Here is a 19,019-nt window from a genome sequence, read left to right as displayed (position 1 = left end):
TGTGTGTTTTCATTGAAGAGAGAGAGAGAGAGAGAGAGAAGAATCACGTTGGTACTGCAGATATGATGCAATGTGTATGTAGTTTCTGGTCGGTAGAAATATCACATTTATGCTGCACAGTACGTAATGCGTGCTTTGGTTGAAGAGGGAGATCAGGAAGATGGTGAGAGAGGGAGAGATAGTGGATAATGCAAATGGGTAAGTGCTCGGTATATGGCTTGGAAGGCACTCTAGGTTGACCTCGGAGCTAAAAGGAGATGATGATCACCTTCGACCTCCGCCTCTCTCTGTCTAACTATCCCAGTCAGGGAGGTGAGACGTCTCATGCGAATCAGGTTGCCCCATCGCCACTCAACCCAATCGCTCCTTTTGTCCTATAACTTTCTTCCTTCTATTTTCTCGCCATCTTCTCTGTGGGGTTCAGCCAAAGGCTTATTGAGTAGCAGTTGGAGAGATGTATGCCTTGTTATTCTCTATTTTCTTTTCTTTATCATCCTGTTGAGGATAAACATGCGAGTGATAAGCATATATAGCAAGGTGAAGCTTAAGGGACAAGCAACCTAAGCTTGCTTGCTGAGGCATCTCTCCCTCTATCTCTACAAATACACTTGTTTTTTTTTGTCTTTTCCTTTTCCCCTTTGTTGTCCGGAGGAAGCAGCAGAGAGACCATTGGAGGGTCCGTCTTCTCTTCTCCTTTGCTGCACTTGGGTGATGAACAAAAGTCGAGGACAATTCTATTCCTTCTCTTCGATCTCAAGGAGAGACTGAGGTGGGGGGCGGGGGGGGGGACGAGAGCTCCAATAGCTTTAAGAGGGACAAGCTTCTTTCTTCTTTTCCTTTTCCATTTTTCCCCCCCTTTTTTCTTCTCTCTCCTCTTTCCTCTTCCTCGGCGCCTCTGGTTATCGTTCCTATTGATCTGGATAAGAGAAACACAGGAGAGGAGGTGATGGAGAACAAGACAACCATCGCTTAGCGTCGGACACCACGAGTTCTCTGCCATGGTTTCCATCAGCAAGAAGTCACACGAGAACACGATTCGGACATGCCCCTCCTGCGGCTATCCCATTCAGTATCAACGCCAGGTCTCTCTCTCTCTCTCTCTCTCTCTCTCTCTCTCTCTCTCTCTCTCTCTCTCTCTCTCTCTTTCTCTCTCTCTCTCTACAAGTTAAAGATTATTCCGTAATTTCTACCAAGAAACAGGTGCATGGTTAGATCATACGAACAAAGTTTACGTGTCACCTTCTTCATCTCATGTCGAAGGCAAATGCCAGAAGTTGTTGTGTAGGGGAAGACCTAACACGATCATGAAATCTATGAATCGATGTATTCAGGTTGCTCCCTCCATGCAAGACTTTCTCGGGTTGCCTGCAGGCGTCAAGTTTGATCCCACCGACCAAGAGCTGCTCCAACACTTGGAGGGCAAGGCGAGGTCAGATCCCCAGAGGCTTCACCCCCTCATCGACGACTTCATCCCTACGATCGAAGGAGAAGACGGCATCTGCTACACACACCCCGAGAAGCTCCCTGGTAATTGAATCATGGATCGATTCTTTGATCGCCCTCCTCCATCTCTTGAGACCATCCATCTATGACATGATTCTTGCGCCCGATAGCATACGTACATGGCTTCGCAGCATAATCTAACGGTGTTCATGTACGTAGGGTTGCATGCATTAACATCAACGTAGGTTTTGCGTCATAAAATTGCCGCCTCACAATTATCATCGTTGCTCGACCAGAGCACACAAGTCATTTATGCTTTGTGTTTTGCACATGAAGGAACGCTCTGAAACTTCCTACATCCAAGAAGAATCTTAATTAGTAGTATATCATGATTTTTGCTACTCAAAGAAATACTCATCTTTGTGTCTCGATTGACAATTTACCACTGTTGTTAATCATGTTGGTCGATGACATTTATTTTAGTAGATGACTACAACAAATATACATTTTTGTGGCTTTATTAGACTATCCAATAGAGCCAACAATACAAGTCCATTTTTGTCATCGTCATGAATCAAAATAAACGTCAGTCAAGTCCACATATACGTATTTTCTACTGAGAGTCACTTGGTCTGCTCTCTCTCTCTCTCTCTCTCTCTCTCTCTCTCTCATGAGGTGCAAGAAAAGATCTTGTTTCTATTTGACTGCAGTTTTCAGATTCTATTTATTGTTATCCAACTAAGTCAAAAAATTGGCAACAGGTATGAAAATTTTATGTCTTCGTGTATACTTTGCAATTGTATAGACTAAGAGAAGGCAAAGTATAGTTTGTGTTAAGGGAAAATATAGCCTTGATCCATATGTACAGAGTCATCAAGATGGAAAGAACCTTTTTTCCGAGATGAAAACATCGTGCTTATGAGGTATTATCTATACAAAGATCGAAGTCGGGAGACACTTCCCGAGTCGATCCCATCGATGCTCAAGTTAGTCCTAAGGTTAACTTATGTGAGGTTACAAAAGTTAACCTTAAGACTAATTTGAGTGTCGGAGAGATCAGCTCGGAAAGCCTCTTCCGACTTCGGTCTTTGTACAAGTAACACCTTAAGAGCACGATGTTTTCATTTCTAAAGGAAGTGCTTTCCATCTCGGACTACTCTATGCATACGGATCAGAACTTTGTTGGATTGACAAGAATGCTAATAATATTTTCCCCCAACAATTTGAAACTTCATAAAATATTTATTGGTATTCTAAAAAATTAAGAAAAGGCTATACTAAAGCATAATGAATTTTTCGTAGTGTAGCCTCTAAGCAACATAAGACTGACTTGACGTTGTAGTTGTAACTTCACACTCACTTGAAAGTTCAAATTTTCGTCTTCTTTACTTATCATTTAAAAAGGAATTTATCCTTACTGGTCGATTAAATAACATATATTTTCAAGAGTGAAAGTTGCTATGCATGAATTATTGTGCTCAGCTTTGTCCATCGTCGTATCATGGCATTTCTCTTCCTGCGATGATATCCAGGCGTGCGAAGCGATGGGCTGGTTCGACACTTCTTCCATCGCCCTTCCAGAGCATACACGACGGGGACGAGGAAGAGGCGAAAGGTGCACACCGACGTGCATGGAAGCGAGACGCGGTGGCATAAGACCGGGAAGACGAGGCCGGTGTTCGCAGGTGGTGATCTGAAGGGGTACAAGAAGATCCTCGTTCTCTACACCAACTACGGCAAGCAGCGGAAGCCCGAGAAGACAAACTGGATAATGCATCAGTACCACTTGGGCTTCGACGAAGAAGAGAAGGACGGAGAGCTGGTGGTGTCCAAGATCTTCTTCCAGACGCAGCCTCGGCAGTGTGGCTCGGCTCTGAAGGAGACATTTCAGACCAAACTCAAGGGTCTGGTGGCGGACGAGGATGAGGACGAGGAGGACAACGAGGACGACGATGGCAATGCGGTGAGGGATGGAAACGGCGGTGGCTATTACACGCCGTCGCTGATGGCCTACACCCAAGGTGGCCAAGACCGAGTTAGCTCGCCCCATCTATTTCCAAGCTTTCCCACCATGCATGCCACCGGGGCTCCTCCTCCCTTCCTTTCCTGAACACGAGTGGAGTAGACGAAGATTCGTCCTCGATTAATTTTAGGAGATGGAAGACTCCATGTAGATCCATCCATTCAACCGCGCATTCTGTGATGATGATGTGGAAACTTCACAGTTAGCACGACAGAACTTAACAATTCAGGGCTATGTAGATTCGATTCATCCGACAAAGTTGTTCAGCTGAAACCCATTGAATAAAAATGACGGTGGCCAACCTTTGGTGGCGCGTATGCATGCTTTATTCACAAGGAGGATCAGTAGTGTTCTCTTTTGCTTCTTCTTCTACTTCTTCTTCTTCTTCTTCTTCTTTCGTAACCATGATTTGATGATTACCGTATGAGATTTCTCCAGCTTATGCAAAGATAGATATCACAGAACTTTGCGAAGCAGCAGTATCCATGCCGGTGGCAGGCGATCAGTTCGACTTGGTTACGATCCGACTGACGTACGTTCGTTAGGAGCCTTTGGTCCTCCTATCTTCGGCAGAATATGTGATGTGATCGACACGTACACTAAAATACTTGGAAGAATATTTCGATCAACGTGACACACCACATCACATGTCGAACCCCCATAATGAATAGGCGAATATTTCATTAAAGGAAAAAGCTACATGACAATTGAAATCTTGTGATTTGCGTGGGTGGATTTGTCATTAAAATATGCGAAGCTTATTTAACAAGTCTTGGATCCATCTGTCGTGCCATAACATATAACTTTTTGATTATTGGGTTGCATAAGCCATAAAATACAATACATGTCGCTGTCCGCGTCATCGAGAAGAAGCCAAGAAGCAAGAACTATGAATCGAGGAATAATATGAAACAAGAAAGCAGAACGAAGAGCAAATCAAGTGCTATCGAGCAACTCTTATGGATGTGGACCCATAATAAAGAAGAAGATGTCATAAGTTCCTTCATGGCGTCAGAAGCAGATGGTAGACAATCATTTACTTACTTTATCACATCTAATTTCCAACAAATCCATGTGTATCTCATGACTCCAAATAGGACAGATGGCTCACACGTACCACAAACGCATGGTAAAATGGAAAACAGGCACGCACACACACTCACCAACACACACAGAAATGATGGTGGCACGATACAGACACGCACACAAGACGAGGGAAGCAACGTGATTTGAATGTACACACCTTCCTCAAAAGAATTGATGCATGCATCATAAAAGCTTAAGATGCACGTTACAGAAACCAAAGAACAACACAACTAACTATTCATGACCCACACACGCCACCTGAGAGACTACCTAAGTTAGGTACGTTTAGAGATACATCCAGTGTTTAAAAACAGCTACTACTTATGGATGACATGCTTCTCATACAATGCAAGAATATCCTTCTTGTTGGGATTCCTCAGCTCCAGCAATTGTGCGCCAAATCCATGCTTGGTAAGCTCTTGTTTGAGTTTCACCACCGTAAACCTTTTATAATCTTCAGTCTCGGATTCTTGATTTCCCTGACTCGGATTGTTATCTTCTTCCCCTCTAAAGATTGAACCACCATCTTCGGACCGAGCATAGTTGAACGGGCTTGTGGTACTCTTGGACCGCTTTCTACCCTTGGCAACCTCTTCGTCGATGTCCATGTCATGGACCGACTCCGTACCAATGTTGTCATCCACTCTCGGGCGTTTCCCCCGAGAATTCCTCAACTTGGCATCAAGTGCAGTTTCATTGAGCCGAACAGATGTCAACTCCTGTTGGAGAGAATCTAGTTTGCCTTGAGTTACTTGTAGCTGCAAGGATAAGGACTCCGCCCTGTTATTAGCCTCTGCACGAGCTGCTCGCTCGGTTGCCAGAAGACTCTCAAGAACCTGGACTGTGTTGGACCTCTGCTCATTGTTCTGACTCAACATCTCCTCTATTTCTTTTTCTCGCTCTTGGACTCTTGACTCAAGTAACGCAGCCTTGTCAATCGCATAAATTTCTGATTGACGAAGCCCCTCAATTTCATCAATCAGCTTGTTCCTGTCTCTTTCCAGGTTCTCAACCTGTCTCTCAGCTTTTTCAATTAGTGCCAATCTTTCCATTGCCAACCTTTGAAATTCACTCTTTTCTTTCTGAGCTGCTACGACCTCTGCATGAGCTACATCAGCCAACTCGGTTGCTTTCCTTGCATCCCTTTCAGCATCCTTGCACCTCTTATCTGTTTCATCAAATTTCTTACATTCAGTGAGATATTTCTCCTGAAGATGGTTCTTTTCTTGTTCTAGAATTTTGACTTGTCTCTCATGTGACTGAGCCATGGTTTTAACAGACTCTAAATTTTCAAGTAAATGTCGGATTTCTTCTTTCAAAACCGAAGACTCTGATTCACGGCTTTTCAGTTCTGCCTCGGCAGCCTGCAATTAAAAATGACCTTCCTTTAGCACAGCACAATCACAATGTTCTAGCATCTATCAGAATTTTTCAAAGTACTCTTAGGTGATACCTCCGTTCTCAGGACCAAAGTATTTGCTTGCTTCTCAGAATGGTCGATTTTTGCAGTCAAGTTTCTGATTTCTTCATCCTGTTTAGTCAACAAAAAGGTATTTGTGAAAACATACAGATGAAAACCTTATGGATACATATTACATATACCTACTGGAAGACATATATGTACATAAGCAAAGAGAAAGTTTACCTTCTTTGCTAGTTGCTCAGCAAATTCTGCTCTTAAAGTATCTTCTCTGGCTTGTACCTTCTTATTTGTGCGTTCCTGTGCAACTGCTGCCCTCTCCAAAGCAGTTTTAGCATCTCCAACTGCTACATCATATTTCCGCTTCCACTCTAATGCCTCTTCCTGAGCAGATGCTGCCTGTTCACGAACAGCAGTTAACCTTCCTTCAGCAGCACCTATTCTGGCCTGCAAAGCTGCAACTTGAGCTTTGAACTTGTCTTCCTCAGCCTTTAGCTCTATGCTGCTCCCATTGTATTTATTTTTCCAATCAGAGGATTCACGTCTAGCAAGTTCCAAAGCATTTGACAAACTCAAGCAGCGTTCCTCTAATTTGCTATATTTGCTCTGCAGATCAGCAATCCGACCAGTGTAATCTTTGGATATTTTTTCCTTGTCACTGATAGCTTCCTCATAGCGTTTTAAATATTCAGATCTGTGCTTTTCATTTGCCTCAAGTTGCTTCTTAAGCAAATCCAGTTTGTCCTCACTTAAGCTGCATCTAGACTTCAGTGAGTTCCTTTCTGATTCAACACAATTTAATTGCCTTCTGAATAAGTCCAAAATTGGTCCCTGCAAACTGCAGAAAGAAAAAAGGTTCAATGACAGAATAGTTTTTTTTTTCTCTTTTAGCACCGATAATCTGAACCAATCTTGGAACTTTGATCAACCAGAAGATAATAAATCATGTCAAGGTCATTATATGCGGACCTCAAAAGATATTCATACAATTAAAAGTAAGAAAACATTGGTTCAGCAGCCTGATGGAATCAGATTGTTGGTACCTACCTAACTGTAAGAGAAACAGAGAAAAAGACAAACCTTTGTTGCAGGATGGCAGCCAACTTTTTCCACTTCCCTGGACCATGAGTAGATGACTCGAAGCCAACTAGCAAACTGCCCAAGAGCTGCAGTGACATTCAAGCCTCTCATCTCATATTATGTTTAAAGATAAAAGGAAAGTTAAGCAATAAGAAAGGCATCAATCCAGAGCATGTTTAAAGCCTTTGAAGCATGATCATGGATACTGAATATGACACAATATGGATGCATCAACATATATTTTTGAAAAACCACCAGAATAGAAATACTTAAAATAAGGCAAAAGAGAGAGAGAGAGAGAGAGAGAGAGAGAGAGAGAGAGAGAGTTCACACGCTAAAATTCTTGCTGTTGGAGGTTCAAGATTCTATACTAAAAACATTTAATATTTCTTAAAAAATAGATATTTCTTGAGAGTATCCAACACATTTCCAAGAAGCATCTTCCAGGTATATTAGCTGACATGTCTAATACTAATAGGACTAACAATCTGAAGCATTTGTGTTTTGCAAAAGTTTGTTGATATAATTAAGACCAATAATGGGCCTCTAGTCAAATAATGAAACAAGTTATTAAGCAAATAAAAAACAAAGAAAATAAAAAACTCGATGGAGCCACGACTTATTGATGGTTTGCATTCATGTAAAAAACATGTTTGGACATGGATAAACTACATGCAACCTAGTCTCATGTCCATATCTTCTAAATGACAAGATTCAAAGAAAAGTACATATAAGCCAACATAAAACTACAATGAATACCAAAAGAAAGATGCCAGATCAGTAGAATTGGCAACCATACATAGTGAAAGATTCCAGCATAAACTTCACAAGTGATGACCTCAACTATTATCAATGCAAGAGTTATCAAGAGATTGAACAAGCATGACAACAAGTATTCACCACCAACAGAGCCAATAACCCAGACTAATAGCTGGTACAAAAAAGAGAACACCTGTGTTCCAGCAGATATATCCAAATGCATAGATAGAACTTCACAAGTGATGACCTCAACTATTATCAATGTGAGAGCCATCAAGAGATTGAACAAGCATGACAATAAGTATTCATTATCCACAAAGCCAATAACCCAGACTAATAGCTGGTGCAAAAAAGAGGACCTGTGTACCAGCAGATAAACCCAAATGCTTAGATAAAACTGAATAGAAAAAGGGCAAAAGGTCTACATGTCCAACAAAACCACTGACACAGTAATGACAGGCAATGATAACGGAAAGAATAGTGATTATGCCAACGATAAAACACATGTAATGATTTAAGCCATGCTGCAATGCACTCTACATGTTTTGGTATGCTGTCCCTTGCTTCAGCATCATAAGTCTATACATGTTCTCTGACAAACAGTGCCTTACCTGAATCACATCATCAAGTTTTGCATCAGGAGAATGACAAGCTGCTCGCAACTTCGTCTCCATGCCCTGGATTACTTTAGAGCAATGCAAATCTGCCTCCAAAAGAGCTGTTCTTTTGTAGTCCTGCGCAAGCAGTATAGATACAATCAGCAATATCCTAGGCTACACAGTTATCGGACAGCCCAAAAGTTACTTGTGCAAAACATCCACTTGAAAGCTTCCCAAGATTGGCATTATTATCATGAGCAGAAGTCATCCTTGCAAGCTCTAAACTAAACAACAAATAAAAAGAAACTTTAAATGCTCCGATTGCTTAAAAATGTAAGCTGCAGTTGGATGCAAAATTTCCCTTGTGACGATCAATTAACAGGATATCCCATCCATCATGACTAATTCAGCAGGGATAGATTAACGTCAACATATACTTGTAATTTTCACATTAGCTCCTCAGACCATGAAGCATTACGACAAAGAATAGGAGAAAAGAAATGAGATGGCAGTTGGGAATGACTGTTTGATGCATTTCTTCCTTTTACTCTGAATGTATTGCCAATTCATGAGCTACACATGGTGACGCTACATAATAATCCAATTGAACTTCATACCATTCCCACAGACCAGAGAGTAGCACCAGTAACAAGTTTATTTTAGTACAAGATCATAATTTCATGAAAAAATTTTGATCTATTTCTGAATATTACTCGGTCGTAAGTTCAAGCCAAATAAAAAAGAGGAAATTTCAAGCAGGCACATGTCATTGAACATGCAGAACTAGCAAAAAGAAAAACTCTGGATGAGAAATACATTGAAAATGAAAATGAAATAAAGGATGATAATAGTGATAGTTGTGACAGTCTAATCTATTTAGGAACCAACAATTTCCAAAATGTGAAATTAGAGCTCACCTCAAAGGCCTTTTTAAAGAAATTCTGGAGAAGCTTCTCATAATTCTGACGCGCTAATCCACTCCCAATAGCACCAGAATTGAATGCATTGAGAGCCTTTTCAACAGCTTCTTGATGTGTTTCTCTTAGAACAGTCTAAAGTAATTATGAATCAGTGCAACTGAAACTAAAATGAAGTGGTATGTGACAACAACTAAAAAAAATATTGACCTATACCTCATCTGGCGGTTTTGAGCGATCAAAGGAGGACATATAAATCTCAGCAGCAGAATCGTAAGCTTTCCGACACTCTGCTTCTTCAACACTCTGAAAGACAAAGTATTAATGGACATCTTATCAAAGCAGCATATCAATTGAATCATTGTAATCATTATATTATCAAACATTTAATCATATTATAACACTAGAAAGCCCCAGAGTGGGTGAAAAATTAAGATCATTTAATGATACTGCCAAAAGCCAAAATGCCAGCTAACAAAGATCAACAAATCATCTAGATTGCAGATAAAGGACTGCACGCACTAAAGTTGTTAAGCCCTGAACATAATGCCTTAAGAATTAGCTGGATTTTCAACTCATAACATTTAAGACAAAAGGATAATTAGAAGTCAGATTCTCTAATCCTTCCCTACATTTAAATGTCTGCATTATAGGTGACTGCATTAAATAATCAATAGGCTGATACAAATAGTAATATTCACAACTAAGACAGCTAGTACTGTATCAGCTAAGATTAGGAGGAGATATCGATTTTCCTAGTGACAATGCAGGACAATAGAAGCAAAGATCCTAAAGAAAGCCAAAAAATTTCCAAGGAAAAGTCATCACATTATATAACAAAGAAAGACACCTAAAAATACAAAATGTATAATCAATTAAAATTTTTTCATATGTAAATATTGAAAATTTGAAATAGCCATTGTAGCAAAGGAATAATCCAACACTAATGCTGTTCCAATGAACCCAATACTTAAAAAAAAACAAGTCAATATAGTCTTTCACATTCAAAAGTACCCTGAAAAACTTGACTTTTAGTAATCATCGTTTTTAAACTCAAGCAATATTGTAACTAGAAAATTGAAAAACACTAAATATTCAAAACAACTGACCTGCCATGAAGAAGATATTGTAGGCACAGCACCACTGTTAATGGCATCCAAGAATGACTGTGTAATACCAGCAAGAATGGGGCCTGTCATTACAGTTGCACCTACTTGTTTTGGTCTGGTTCGCATGAAAATGTACTTCAACAATGCATCCAAACCTGATCTAAATTCAGGTCTTAATCTATCTAACTGCACAACAGACAATATCAGAATTTTAAATAGATTGAAATTGTCCAAAAACAAGTGGAAGGAATACTCACAGGAATTTGATCAAGACGTTGAAGGTCGTTTTCATTGTTCAGTGGCCGCACAAGCGTAAAGCATTCCCTATCAGGGAATAAAGTGCGAATAGACTCCCGAATCTATTAATCAAAATGATTAGTTGCTTATTATCAATGCATGTTACAAGATGTTGTGAATCAATATAATTAGATTACATGTCAGAGATTGCAATGAACCTCATTCTTAGCTGATATATCTCTCCCACCACCTTGCACAGACCTTAAGGCTAATTCTAGATACTCACGAGGGGTGATCTTTCTGTTATCCTCTACAAGATCTAAATAGAAGTCCTGCAGAATAGTTATTTATGATCAATTAGCAGAACAGGTGAAACTAAGTAACAGCAACAACAAAAAAAGCCATCTACCGATGTAATTACCCTCAATAACCACACAAATACTGGAGAAAATTGTCCAAGCTCAGATACCGTGGACCTTCCACCAGATGCTCTAACACGAATATGTTTAGTCATTTCAGTGACAAGAGATAGACGATCAAGTGCAGCTTCATCAATACCACCCATCTAAAGAAACCAAAAGAAAAACAAAAGGACAGGTGTTATAAAATATATATTTGGTCAACAATTAATAAGACGGTATTAGGTACTACAACAAGTTTATGCAAGCCCAAATGTAAAGCTTAAGAAGATTTCTAATTCCCAATTCCATTGCAAAGAATCAGTAACAGCTCAACGCAACACAATTTTTACCTGGTTGTAGATGAACAGGCTTGACAACAGAACAGCTAAAGAGAATATCTTTGTACTGTATGAGCCCTGCCAAAAAGAAAATAATTCATATGACAAGTTGTAGACATAAAAAAACAATTTTTTTAGCGAACATAACAAGGAAGAGGAAGCACATATAACTGAAAAGAAATGCATATGAGCTTTACAGGTAAGGGTCTTCCCATTTGATGCCTTAAGTCAAACCAACACTACATGTATAAAATCAAGATTATGCCACAAGTTTGTTTCTCTAAGTCCCTAGAAGATACTCCAAATGCAAATGGCATCCACCAAAGAGAATCCGGTATAGGATTTTGTTTCTTCCAAACATATGCTCTTAACTACAATATTTAACCCTCGAAAATAGCAATTTGCATATATATTCCAACAACAAACTGGATTCATATGTGCCTGTGCCTTCATTGTCACAATCCATCCATATGTGTAATACTAGTCAAAACCTAGGTTAATTCCTGGCCAATTTACAAGAGGATCTTTTTACCCTTCATTTTTTATGATGTAACTCTATGCTACATAACAAGCTTCATTCAGGTCAAAAATCAGCTACCACAAATTTAAACCCAATCCTGGCAAGTAGGCAATTGGACCTAACTGTATCCATTAAGGTCAAATCATGATCTAGATCAGGCACAAGATATTGGTCTGGATCAGATCTCAGGTTCAGCATAGGCCAAATATGTTCAAATTATGAGAGCAGAACAATTAAATAATTGATATATTTGTTACTTATACAAGGTCCATGTCTATAGGAAAAGAACATGAAACAACTAATAATTGACAATGAAAATATCATTAAAAATCAAGAAAAAAGAAAAGTCATCTGATAAACAACAACTGAAATATGAGAAACTTGGTGACAGCTATCATACTAGGCACATCAGAATCCAATGAAAATGGTTGAGGCTGGCCCATGGATCAGCCTTACACTACTGGCATCAGTTTGCCACAAGGGAAATATGCCCTGTCCTAGTGTGGTGTCCCATTGTAGTTCACCAACTCTTTGCCCAACGGAACACTAACCCAAGCCAAGACAAGCTATAAAAGGGGACCTCACAGTTAAAGAAGCTCTATTTCTTTTTGTCTGCATATTTATCCTCTCTCTAAGTAATTAAAAACCCTCTCTAGAGTAACTTTAGATCAGATATTGACATGGCTGTCAGAGAAAAACCCTCCCATTACATTTTCGATGATCCTACCACTTTTAAAGCCTTACGAGGTGAGAGGACTCTGGTCAGACCCTCTGACCACAGACCCTCAACAAGGGACTTCTCGTGACACGTTGTTCATTTGTGCAGGAAAGGCCTAGGTCAAATCCTATTATCCCACATAAAAAGACTATCAAATATGACATCATCACTTGGTATCCCACAAAAATTAAAGAGACGTGACTAGAAATACAAACACAAGTTTATAAAAAGGTAAAAGATGATGTAAATAAAAAGGGTAGCTTCTTAGACCAAGTCCAAGTCCAACATCTACCAAAACCATAAAGCCCTGGATCTCGATCAACCTTTGTGTTGGATCTACATCAGATTAGCATAATCAGGTTCAAATATTGATATTGCACATAATTAGCATCATTGTTTACATTTTAGAAACTATACTTAGGTTCAGATGATATATGAACCATTATGGATCTTCAAAACAAATAAATAAAAACTAAGACAAAAAAAAGAAACATGCCAGTGTAGATACTGGGCAGGGTCTGATCCATAACAATCTGTATCAAACCATACTGAATCTCGATATGGATCAATAGCAATATCAAGTTAGTCAGACCAATAAATAGAGTCAGTACCCAACAGAAATTTCAAGTCTTGCTCTCTATTTTCAACTGATACCTGAAAGTAATGGATATGTCCTTGAGGTTAGCTACCTTTCATAAACTATTTATTATTTTAATCAATTGTCATCAAGATAACCAATATGCCCCTTTTAAAATTTCCCCTGCTAGAATGTTAAGAAAGGAGGTGGAGATATAGAAGAGAGGATGTCCTTTTCTATTTTTTCTTTCTGAAATAAACAAGTCAGCTACAACCAGCTAATATCTGCAGTTCTGACCAATTTCTAGCAATAAGACCGAGAAAGTGACTAGCATGAAATACGCTTTGGCCAATACTGATCTAATCACCTAATCCAATGAACCATGGTTAACAGTTTCTATTAAAGGGAACTAAGGTAAATAAGTTAAGTTCTCTGAGAATGTATGTACATGTATTGGAGAAGCAAATATGTCATTAACCAATTAGAAAGAGGTATCTGCAAGCAAAGACCCTTTAAAAAACTGTAGTGGATTAAGGTCAAAATTAGACATTATAATCAAGTTTTATTTTGTATTCCTTATAGGAATTCAGTACAGTTAAACTAGAATAAAAAATAACCAATAGAAAAAGATAAGAAGAGCAAATCTAACTGTCTGGTCATAGGCATCAATTCCTTCACTGTCCAGTAGCAAAAGATTGTACTCGGTTCCATCAAGAGCAGTTCGCTTTAATGGTGTGCTCCACATCCAAAGCCCTTTAGTGCACGGTCGATGAGTTGAAGCTACTTGAAATCCACTACTTCTGCCCAAAAGCTACCACAAGAAAGAGAAGTTAATTCTTTACAAAAACGAATGCAAGTTATATATTTAAACCAAAAAAAATTGGAAGCAACCACAATCAATTTAAACATCAACAGAATTAATTAACTAAAAGAAGACAACAAAAATAAAAACAAACAGTTCATTCGTTTATTATGCATGACTCCTACATGGTGCCTTGTAAATGTAAATGAATTATAAAAAACTAAATTAGCATTAGCAAAAAGCCTAGGGCATTAGATAGAATTATTTTAGCTGCTTAGTTATAAGCATAAAACAAGTAATATAAAATATATCCTGCAGAATGTATCCTGCATAAAATATAGTTATAAGCAAACTATATGAATTGAATATATCCTGCAGAATGTATCCAAGGTATACAGTACTAACAATCCCGTCATTGTAATATAAAATATGAAGAGGATGGCTCATATTACAACACAAAACAATAAGAATTTTATATGATAGGATAAACAAAAGAGTAGAACTGAGGAAAAACAAAGTTCCTTAAAGCCATTGTCCTTGTAGTGTGATTGCAAGGTAAGGAACATTAAGTTATTAACTTCAGAACATCCAATCTAATCAATAACAAACATCTCTCAGTGGTCTGCATAAAATTTGCATTTCAGAATTCAGATCCATGTCCTATATTTCTCAAGGCAACCAGCACACCCACCCAAAACTAGAACGCATAACAATTAACCATTTTCCAATTATTTATAATTGATAATTTTTTCAAGAAGAGAATCCTAAGTTTATCAAGAAAAAGAATAGGTCAAATTTCCTTGAGCAATGGAACCTATGAATTCTGCCCTTAAGCATCAAATAATGCATTAAAGGTCTATTTCACTGAGTAGGGGGGGCAGACGTATTAACAACTTTGTAACTACCTGTACTGAGTTGAAGCAGAAAAACTGAAAGTAATATCATAATTATACCCAAAGTTGAAGGCCAAGTTAAGATGATATTTTCCTACAAATTCCCTATAGCATAAGCAAATAACACAGCCTCAAGAATATTAGCTAACTTCAATCGTGGTTCTTCGCAGTCACCATCATCACATGTACTATAAACCACCTGTATCGGGCGGAACGTACCGGTCCGCTAGCAGACTGGTACACGAACCGCCCGCTACCGGGCGGTACTACCGATTAGGGCTGTTTCCGCCCCGCTACCGGGTGGTATTACCCGAGGGAGAAGAAAGAAGGGGGAGAAGAAAAGCGAGAACCTGGAGATCCAACGCCACTCTCCCTCAACGATCCCAATCCGTCGTCGCCCTCCCTCGCCGAATGCCACAGATGAGATGTCGCCTCCTCATCTGAGGCGACGAGGCTTCGACGTCGTCGGCGACTTCTCCTCATTCGCGCGGGGAGAAGAAGCCTCGGCGACGTCGCGGGGAGAAGAAACCGAGCGTCGTCGAGGCAATGTTTCTTCTCCCCATGCGGGCAGAAGAAACGAGGCGACGACATCTCCTTGTCGCCCTTTTTTGCAGTTTCTTCTTCTCCCCACGCGGGCAGAAAAATGAGACGACGTCGCCTTTATATATATATATATATATATATATATATATATATATATATATATATATATATATATATATATACACCGAGCTGAGCTCGATACTTCGGTACGGTACGAAATTACGAACCTTGCTATAAACTATAAATTTCATCATATTTAATCTTTGCATTCTTTCATTTAAAATTATTACCATGCTGGTCCACAAGATCAAGTATGCATGTCAGTCACGAATCAATGACAACTCTTCATCTTTTGGTTGATATACAATGAGTAATAGCAAGTTAAAAAGATCCAAAATTTGATAACCTTGCATATTTAGAATCATGCAAATTCAACCAGAAACTTCAACGAAGATGAGTTATGAAAACAACAATATACGGGAATTGCAAAATCAAACATCATTGACCAAGTCTGTCTCTTTAATCCACCTCCACTGGAACCTTCCTCTAATTGCCTAAAGGCTATGCCTTTAATAGATATGTACACAGATTATGACAGATCCCCAAGAAACTTATTCCAGCTTTCTCCCAGAGAACTCACAACCTAAAACAACTTAAGTATACACTATCTTCTGTTTCACAGACAAGCCCTCAAAATTTTCTTGTAACAAATCTAAAGCTCAACCAATATTTCAGCATAATACTAGGCTATATAGAGAGTAATAATCTAAATCAACTCATACATAGAAATTATATAAATGTGTATTTAGAGTTTATACTGCACGTTAAGAAGCTGCCTATATAGGTATGGCATCATACAACACAAGCACTTGCTTTTCGGATGTTATTGTTACACTTCAATGTTCATCCCAGTCTCTGTCAGCATTTCTTTTTGACAAAATCCTTACCAGCTAAGCTTGCTGACTCTTACTAGCTTTATTTTGGCACAATTTATGGTTGCTCACAGAATAATATACCATATCAACATGGAATACCCAAGTCCATTCTCTATGTTCCCAAATGGCCATCTTCAGCGTGAAAAAGCTCTTCAAGGGACAAAACCACTTTGGCTTGGTCAACTTACTTTTTCATCCAGCAGTTTTATTCGATTGATTATCTGAAGAGGCTTGAACAGTCTTCATGAGCCTCCTTTTTAGCTATTATAATGCCCAGTACCTTCTTATTTACAGGTCTACCTATCTGAAATAACATCGGATTTGTTCAGGTTCATCACATATACAGACTTCATATAACCTGAAAGAATAATCCGAATGACGCTCGAAGAATTTAAAACGCCCCTTCAACCCTTAAATTAGGGTTTTCCATTTCCCTAGCAAACCCTAGCTTGCACATGAGACATATAAATAGGTCACTACTCCTGTAACCCGTAAAAAGTGAACAATCCCGGGATAACTTTGCACTTATAGATCAAAGTTACCAACGTTTATTGAGCGAATAGCCATCTAAATCGACTCAGGAAGGAAAGAAGAAAAAAAATAATTCATCAAGGGAAAGAACCAAAGGAGCCAACAATCTACAAGAGGGGCAGAGGGAACACCTGGTTGAGGATGAAGCTCTTGCCTTGGCGGGCGCGGCCGCAAACGGAGACAACGCCAATAGGGCCCTTGACGAGCTGAAGGGCGGCGACAGCCTCCGGGTCCATCCGGAACTTGCCTTTGTCATCGCAGTAGACAAGGCGGAGAGGGCGTCCGGGCCCCGGCGAGGTGACAGCGACACTCGAGCTAGGGCCTCGTGGGTCCGATGTGGGCGACGGCACCATCTCCTTGCCCGTCGACGACGAAGGGGAGGATGCTGCGGATCCCCCGCGGAAGCCGAGCAACTGCATCATTTTCTTCTTTCGCCCTCCGCTCTGCGTTCTCTCTCTCTCTCTCTCACTATGTCGCTGCTGCTTTTCTTCGGGAGGAAGAAGCCGGAGGTGATGGAGGGACCGTGAAGACGGCGTGATGCTTTAAATATGACGGTCAAGTCTTGTTGTAGCGGTAATATCACTTTACGGTCGCGTTCTTTTCACGCTTAGGGCGGTTACCTCGGCCAGTAACACGTTATAACTCCCGTTATATATTATATACCAGCCAATTCGTCCCGTGTCACTTTAACAGCCGTTATATATAATATACCAGCTAGCAATCCTTCTCGTGCCCTTTACCGAAGCCTTCGTATGCACTATAATTGGGCCCATTACCAGCCCACATAAAGCCTTTATCCAATACTAATCAACATCATCAGTAGCTAATTCGGGCTTCAATATGTCTTGTGCAAAGGAAACATAACAAAAAAGGGGGCCGAGTTCTGTCTAATTTATAGCATCAAATCATAGATTTAAAACCAATTTATTCTGATGGCTGACATGTGACCGAACGTACCATACGGATTTATATATACAATATTAATAACCAAAGTGCATAATTCAACATAAAATATAAATATGGTACAATTTATGGGGTTTGTCCTGTAATTTAAAAGGAAAAAAAATTAATGACTGTAGTACCATCTTCGTTGGCATCCTAACCCGGATGATGATTCTGGTAGGTTAATGGAATGGAATCTATAGTGAATCTGATCTGACCGATCGGCATCAATTAATCTAGTATATGTCCATGTGGCAAGTAAAAGTTGGTTTGATGACTTGGGTTGATGATTGATATTAGATGCATGCTCGGGTAAGATTTAACATATGTTATCTAGGAAAAGAAGTCGTTAATATTTTGATTAGATCAATATAATTCGGATCCATATGTATAGGGTTATCCGAGGTGTGATCTACACGAAAATTAAGGTCAAAAGAGGTTTCTGACCGGATGATTCATTTAATGTCCATTTAGTAACTCGAGATATATAAATATAAACGTGAGTTGTTAAAAAAAAGATAAGTATCTTTCTCATTATGTTAAAAACAAGCTTTTATAACTCATTGTAAATGGACAGAATATTCTAAAAAAATATTCTAAAAAATATTTTATAAAGAGACAACCTCTAATCACCTCCAACATCTTTCCCTTAACCTCTTGTCCATGTGGGCAATAAAAAGAGAGCAACCTATAATCGCTTGTCTTGAACCCTTGCCTAAGTGGGCAGACAAGTGGAGGGTGGCCTTCTTCTTCTTCTTCTTTCACTCTGGACACTACATGGTAATCATATATTGAATAAAGATTCGCTAACATAACAGTGTATTTCTTATCATTTGTCTTGTCCCAAGATATGCTTTGGGACTCTTGTGAGAGAGGTTTGAAATGCAGCTTCTAGTTCATTTGACACATCAAAAGCTTACATCTCTTCGATTTATCGGCAATCTAGTGGCATGTCTAGTTCGTTTAACACATCTAGTTCATCATGCTCGAGTGATGTTGATGGAAATTCATCGTCGACCATCTCCTCGTATTTTCAAGAGACGTATCTTGGTTTGATAAGGTTAAATTTCTTAACCTCCATGCCTCAGGTGAAGGTGAGAGTCGGGTTTCCAGACCTTCTCGGGGGGTCATGGGCGCCTCCACACC

General features: G+C 39.4%; 2 protein-coding genes across 2 annotated transcripts; one reads left to right on the top strand and one right to left on the bottom strand.

Moving 5' to 3' along the window:
* Positions 1–631: 631 nt before the first annotated feature.
* LOC103975974 (NAC domain-containing protein 73) lies at positions 632–3,783 on the top strand. The gene is made up of 3 exons (XM_009391134.3): positions 632–1,082; positions 1,332–1,527; positions 2,976–3,783. The coding sequence occupies exons 1-3, from the start codon at positions 999–1,001 to the stop codon at positions 3,551–3,553; spliced, it is 858 nt and encodes a 285-aa protein (XP_009389409.2). The 5' UTR covers positions 632–998; the 3' UTR covers positions 3,554–3,783.
* A 908-nt stretch (positions 3,784–4,691) lies between these two features.
* Positions 4,692–17,452, bottom strand: LOC135631813 (uncharacterized). Its single transcript, XM_065139765.1, has 14 exons — positions 17,063–17,452; positions 13,877–14,038; positions 11,425–11,490; positions 11,095–11,238; positions 10,892–11,005; positions 10,694–10,795; positions 10,437–10,622; positions 9,544–9,633; positions 9,328–9,462; positions 8,423–8,545; positions 7,053–7,138; positions 6,198–6,810; positions 6,006–6,083; positions 4,692–5,916 (listed from the first exon to the last, which is right to left on the bottom strand). Exons 1-14 carry the CDS (start codon positions 17,351–17,353, stop codon positions 4,870–4,872), a joined length of 3,237 nt encoding a protein of 1,078 aa, XP_064995837.1. The 5' UTR covers positions 17,354–17,452; the 3' UTR covers positions 4,692–4,869.
* Between the last annotated feature and the right edge of the window lie 1,567 nt (positions 17,453–19,019).

This window comes from Musa acuminata, chromosome BXJ3-2 (genome assembly GCF_036884655.1).
Source record: "Musa acuminata AAA Group cultivar baxijiao chromosome BXJ3-2, Cavendish_Baxijiao_AAA, whole genome shotgun sequence".
In the NCBI taxonomy this organism is placed as follows: domain Eukaryota; kingdom Viridiplantae; phylum Streptophyta; class Magnoliopsida; order Zingiberales; family Musaceae; genus Musa; species Musa acuminata.
The sequence above is the reverse complement of the archived record's forward strand: the minus strand, read 5'-3'. Positions and strand labels throughout refer to the sequence as shown.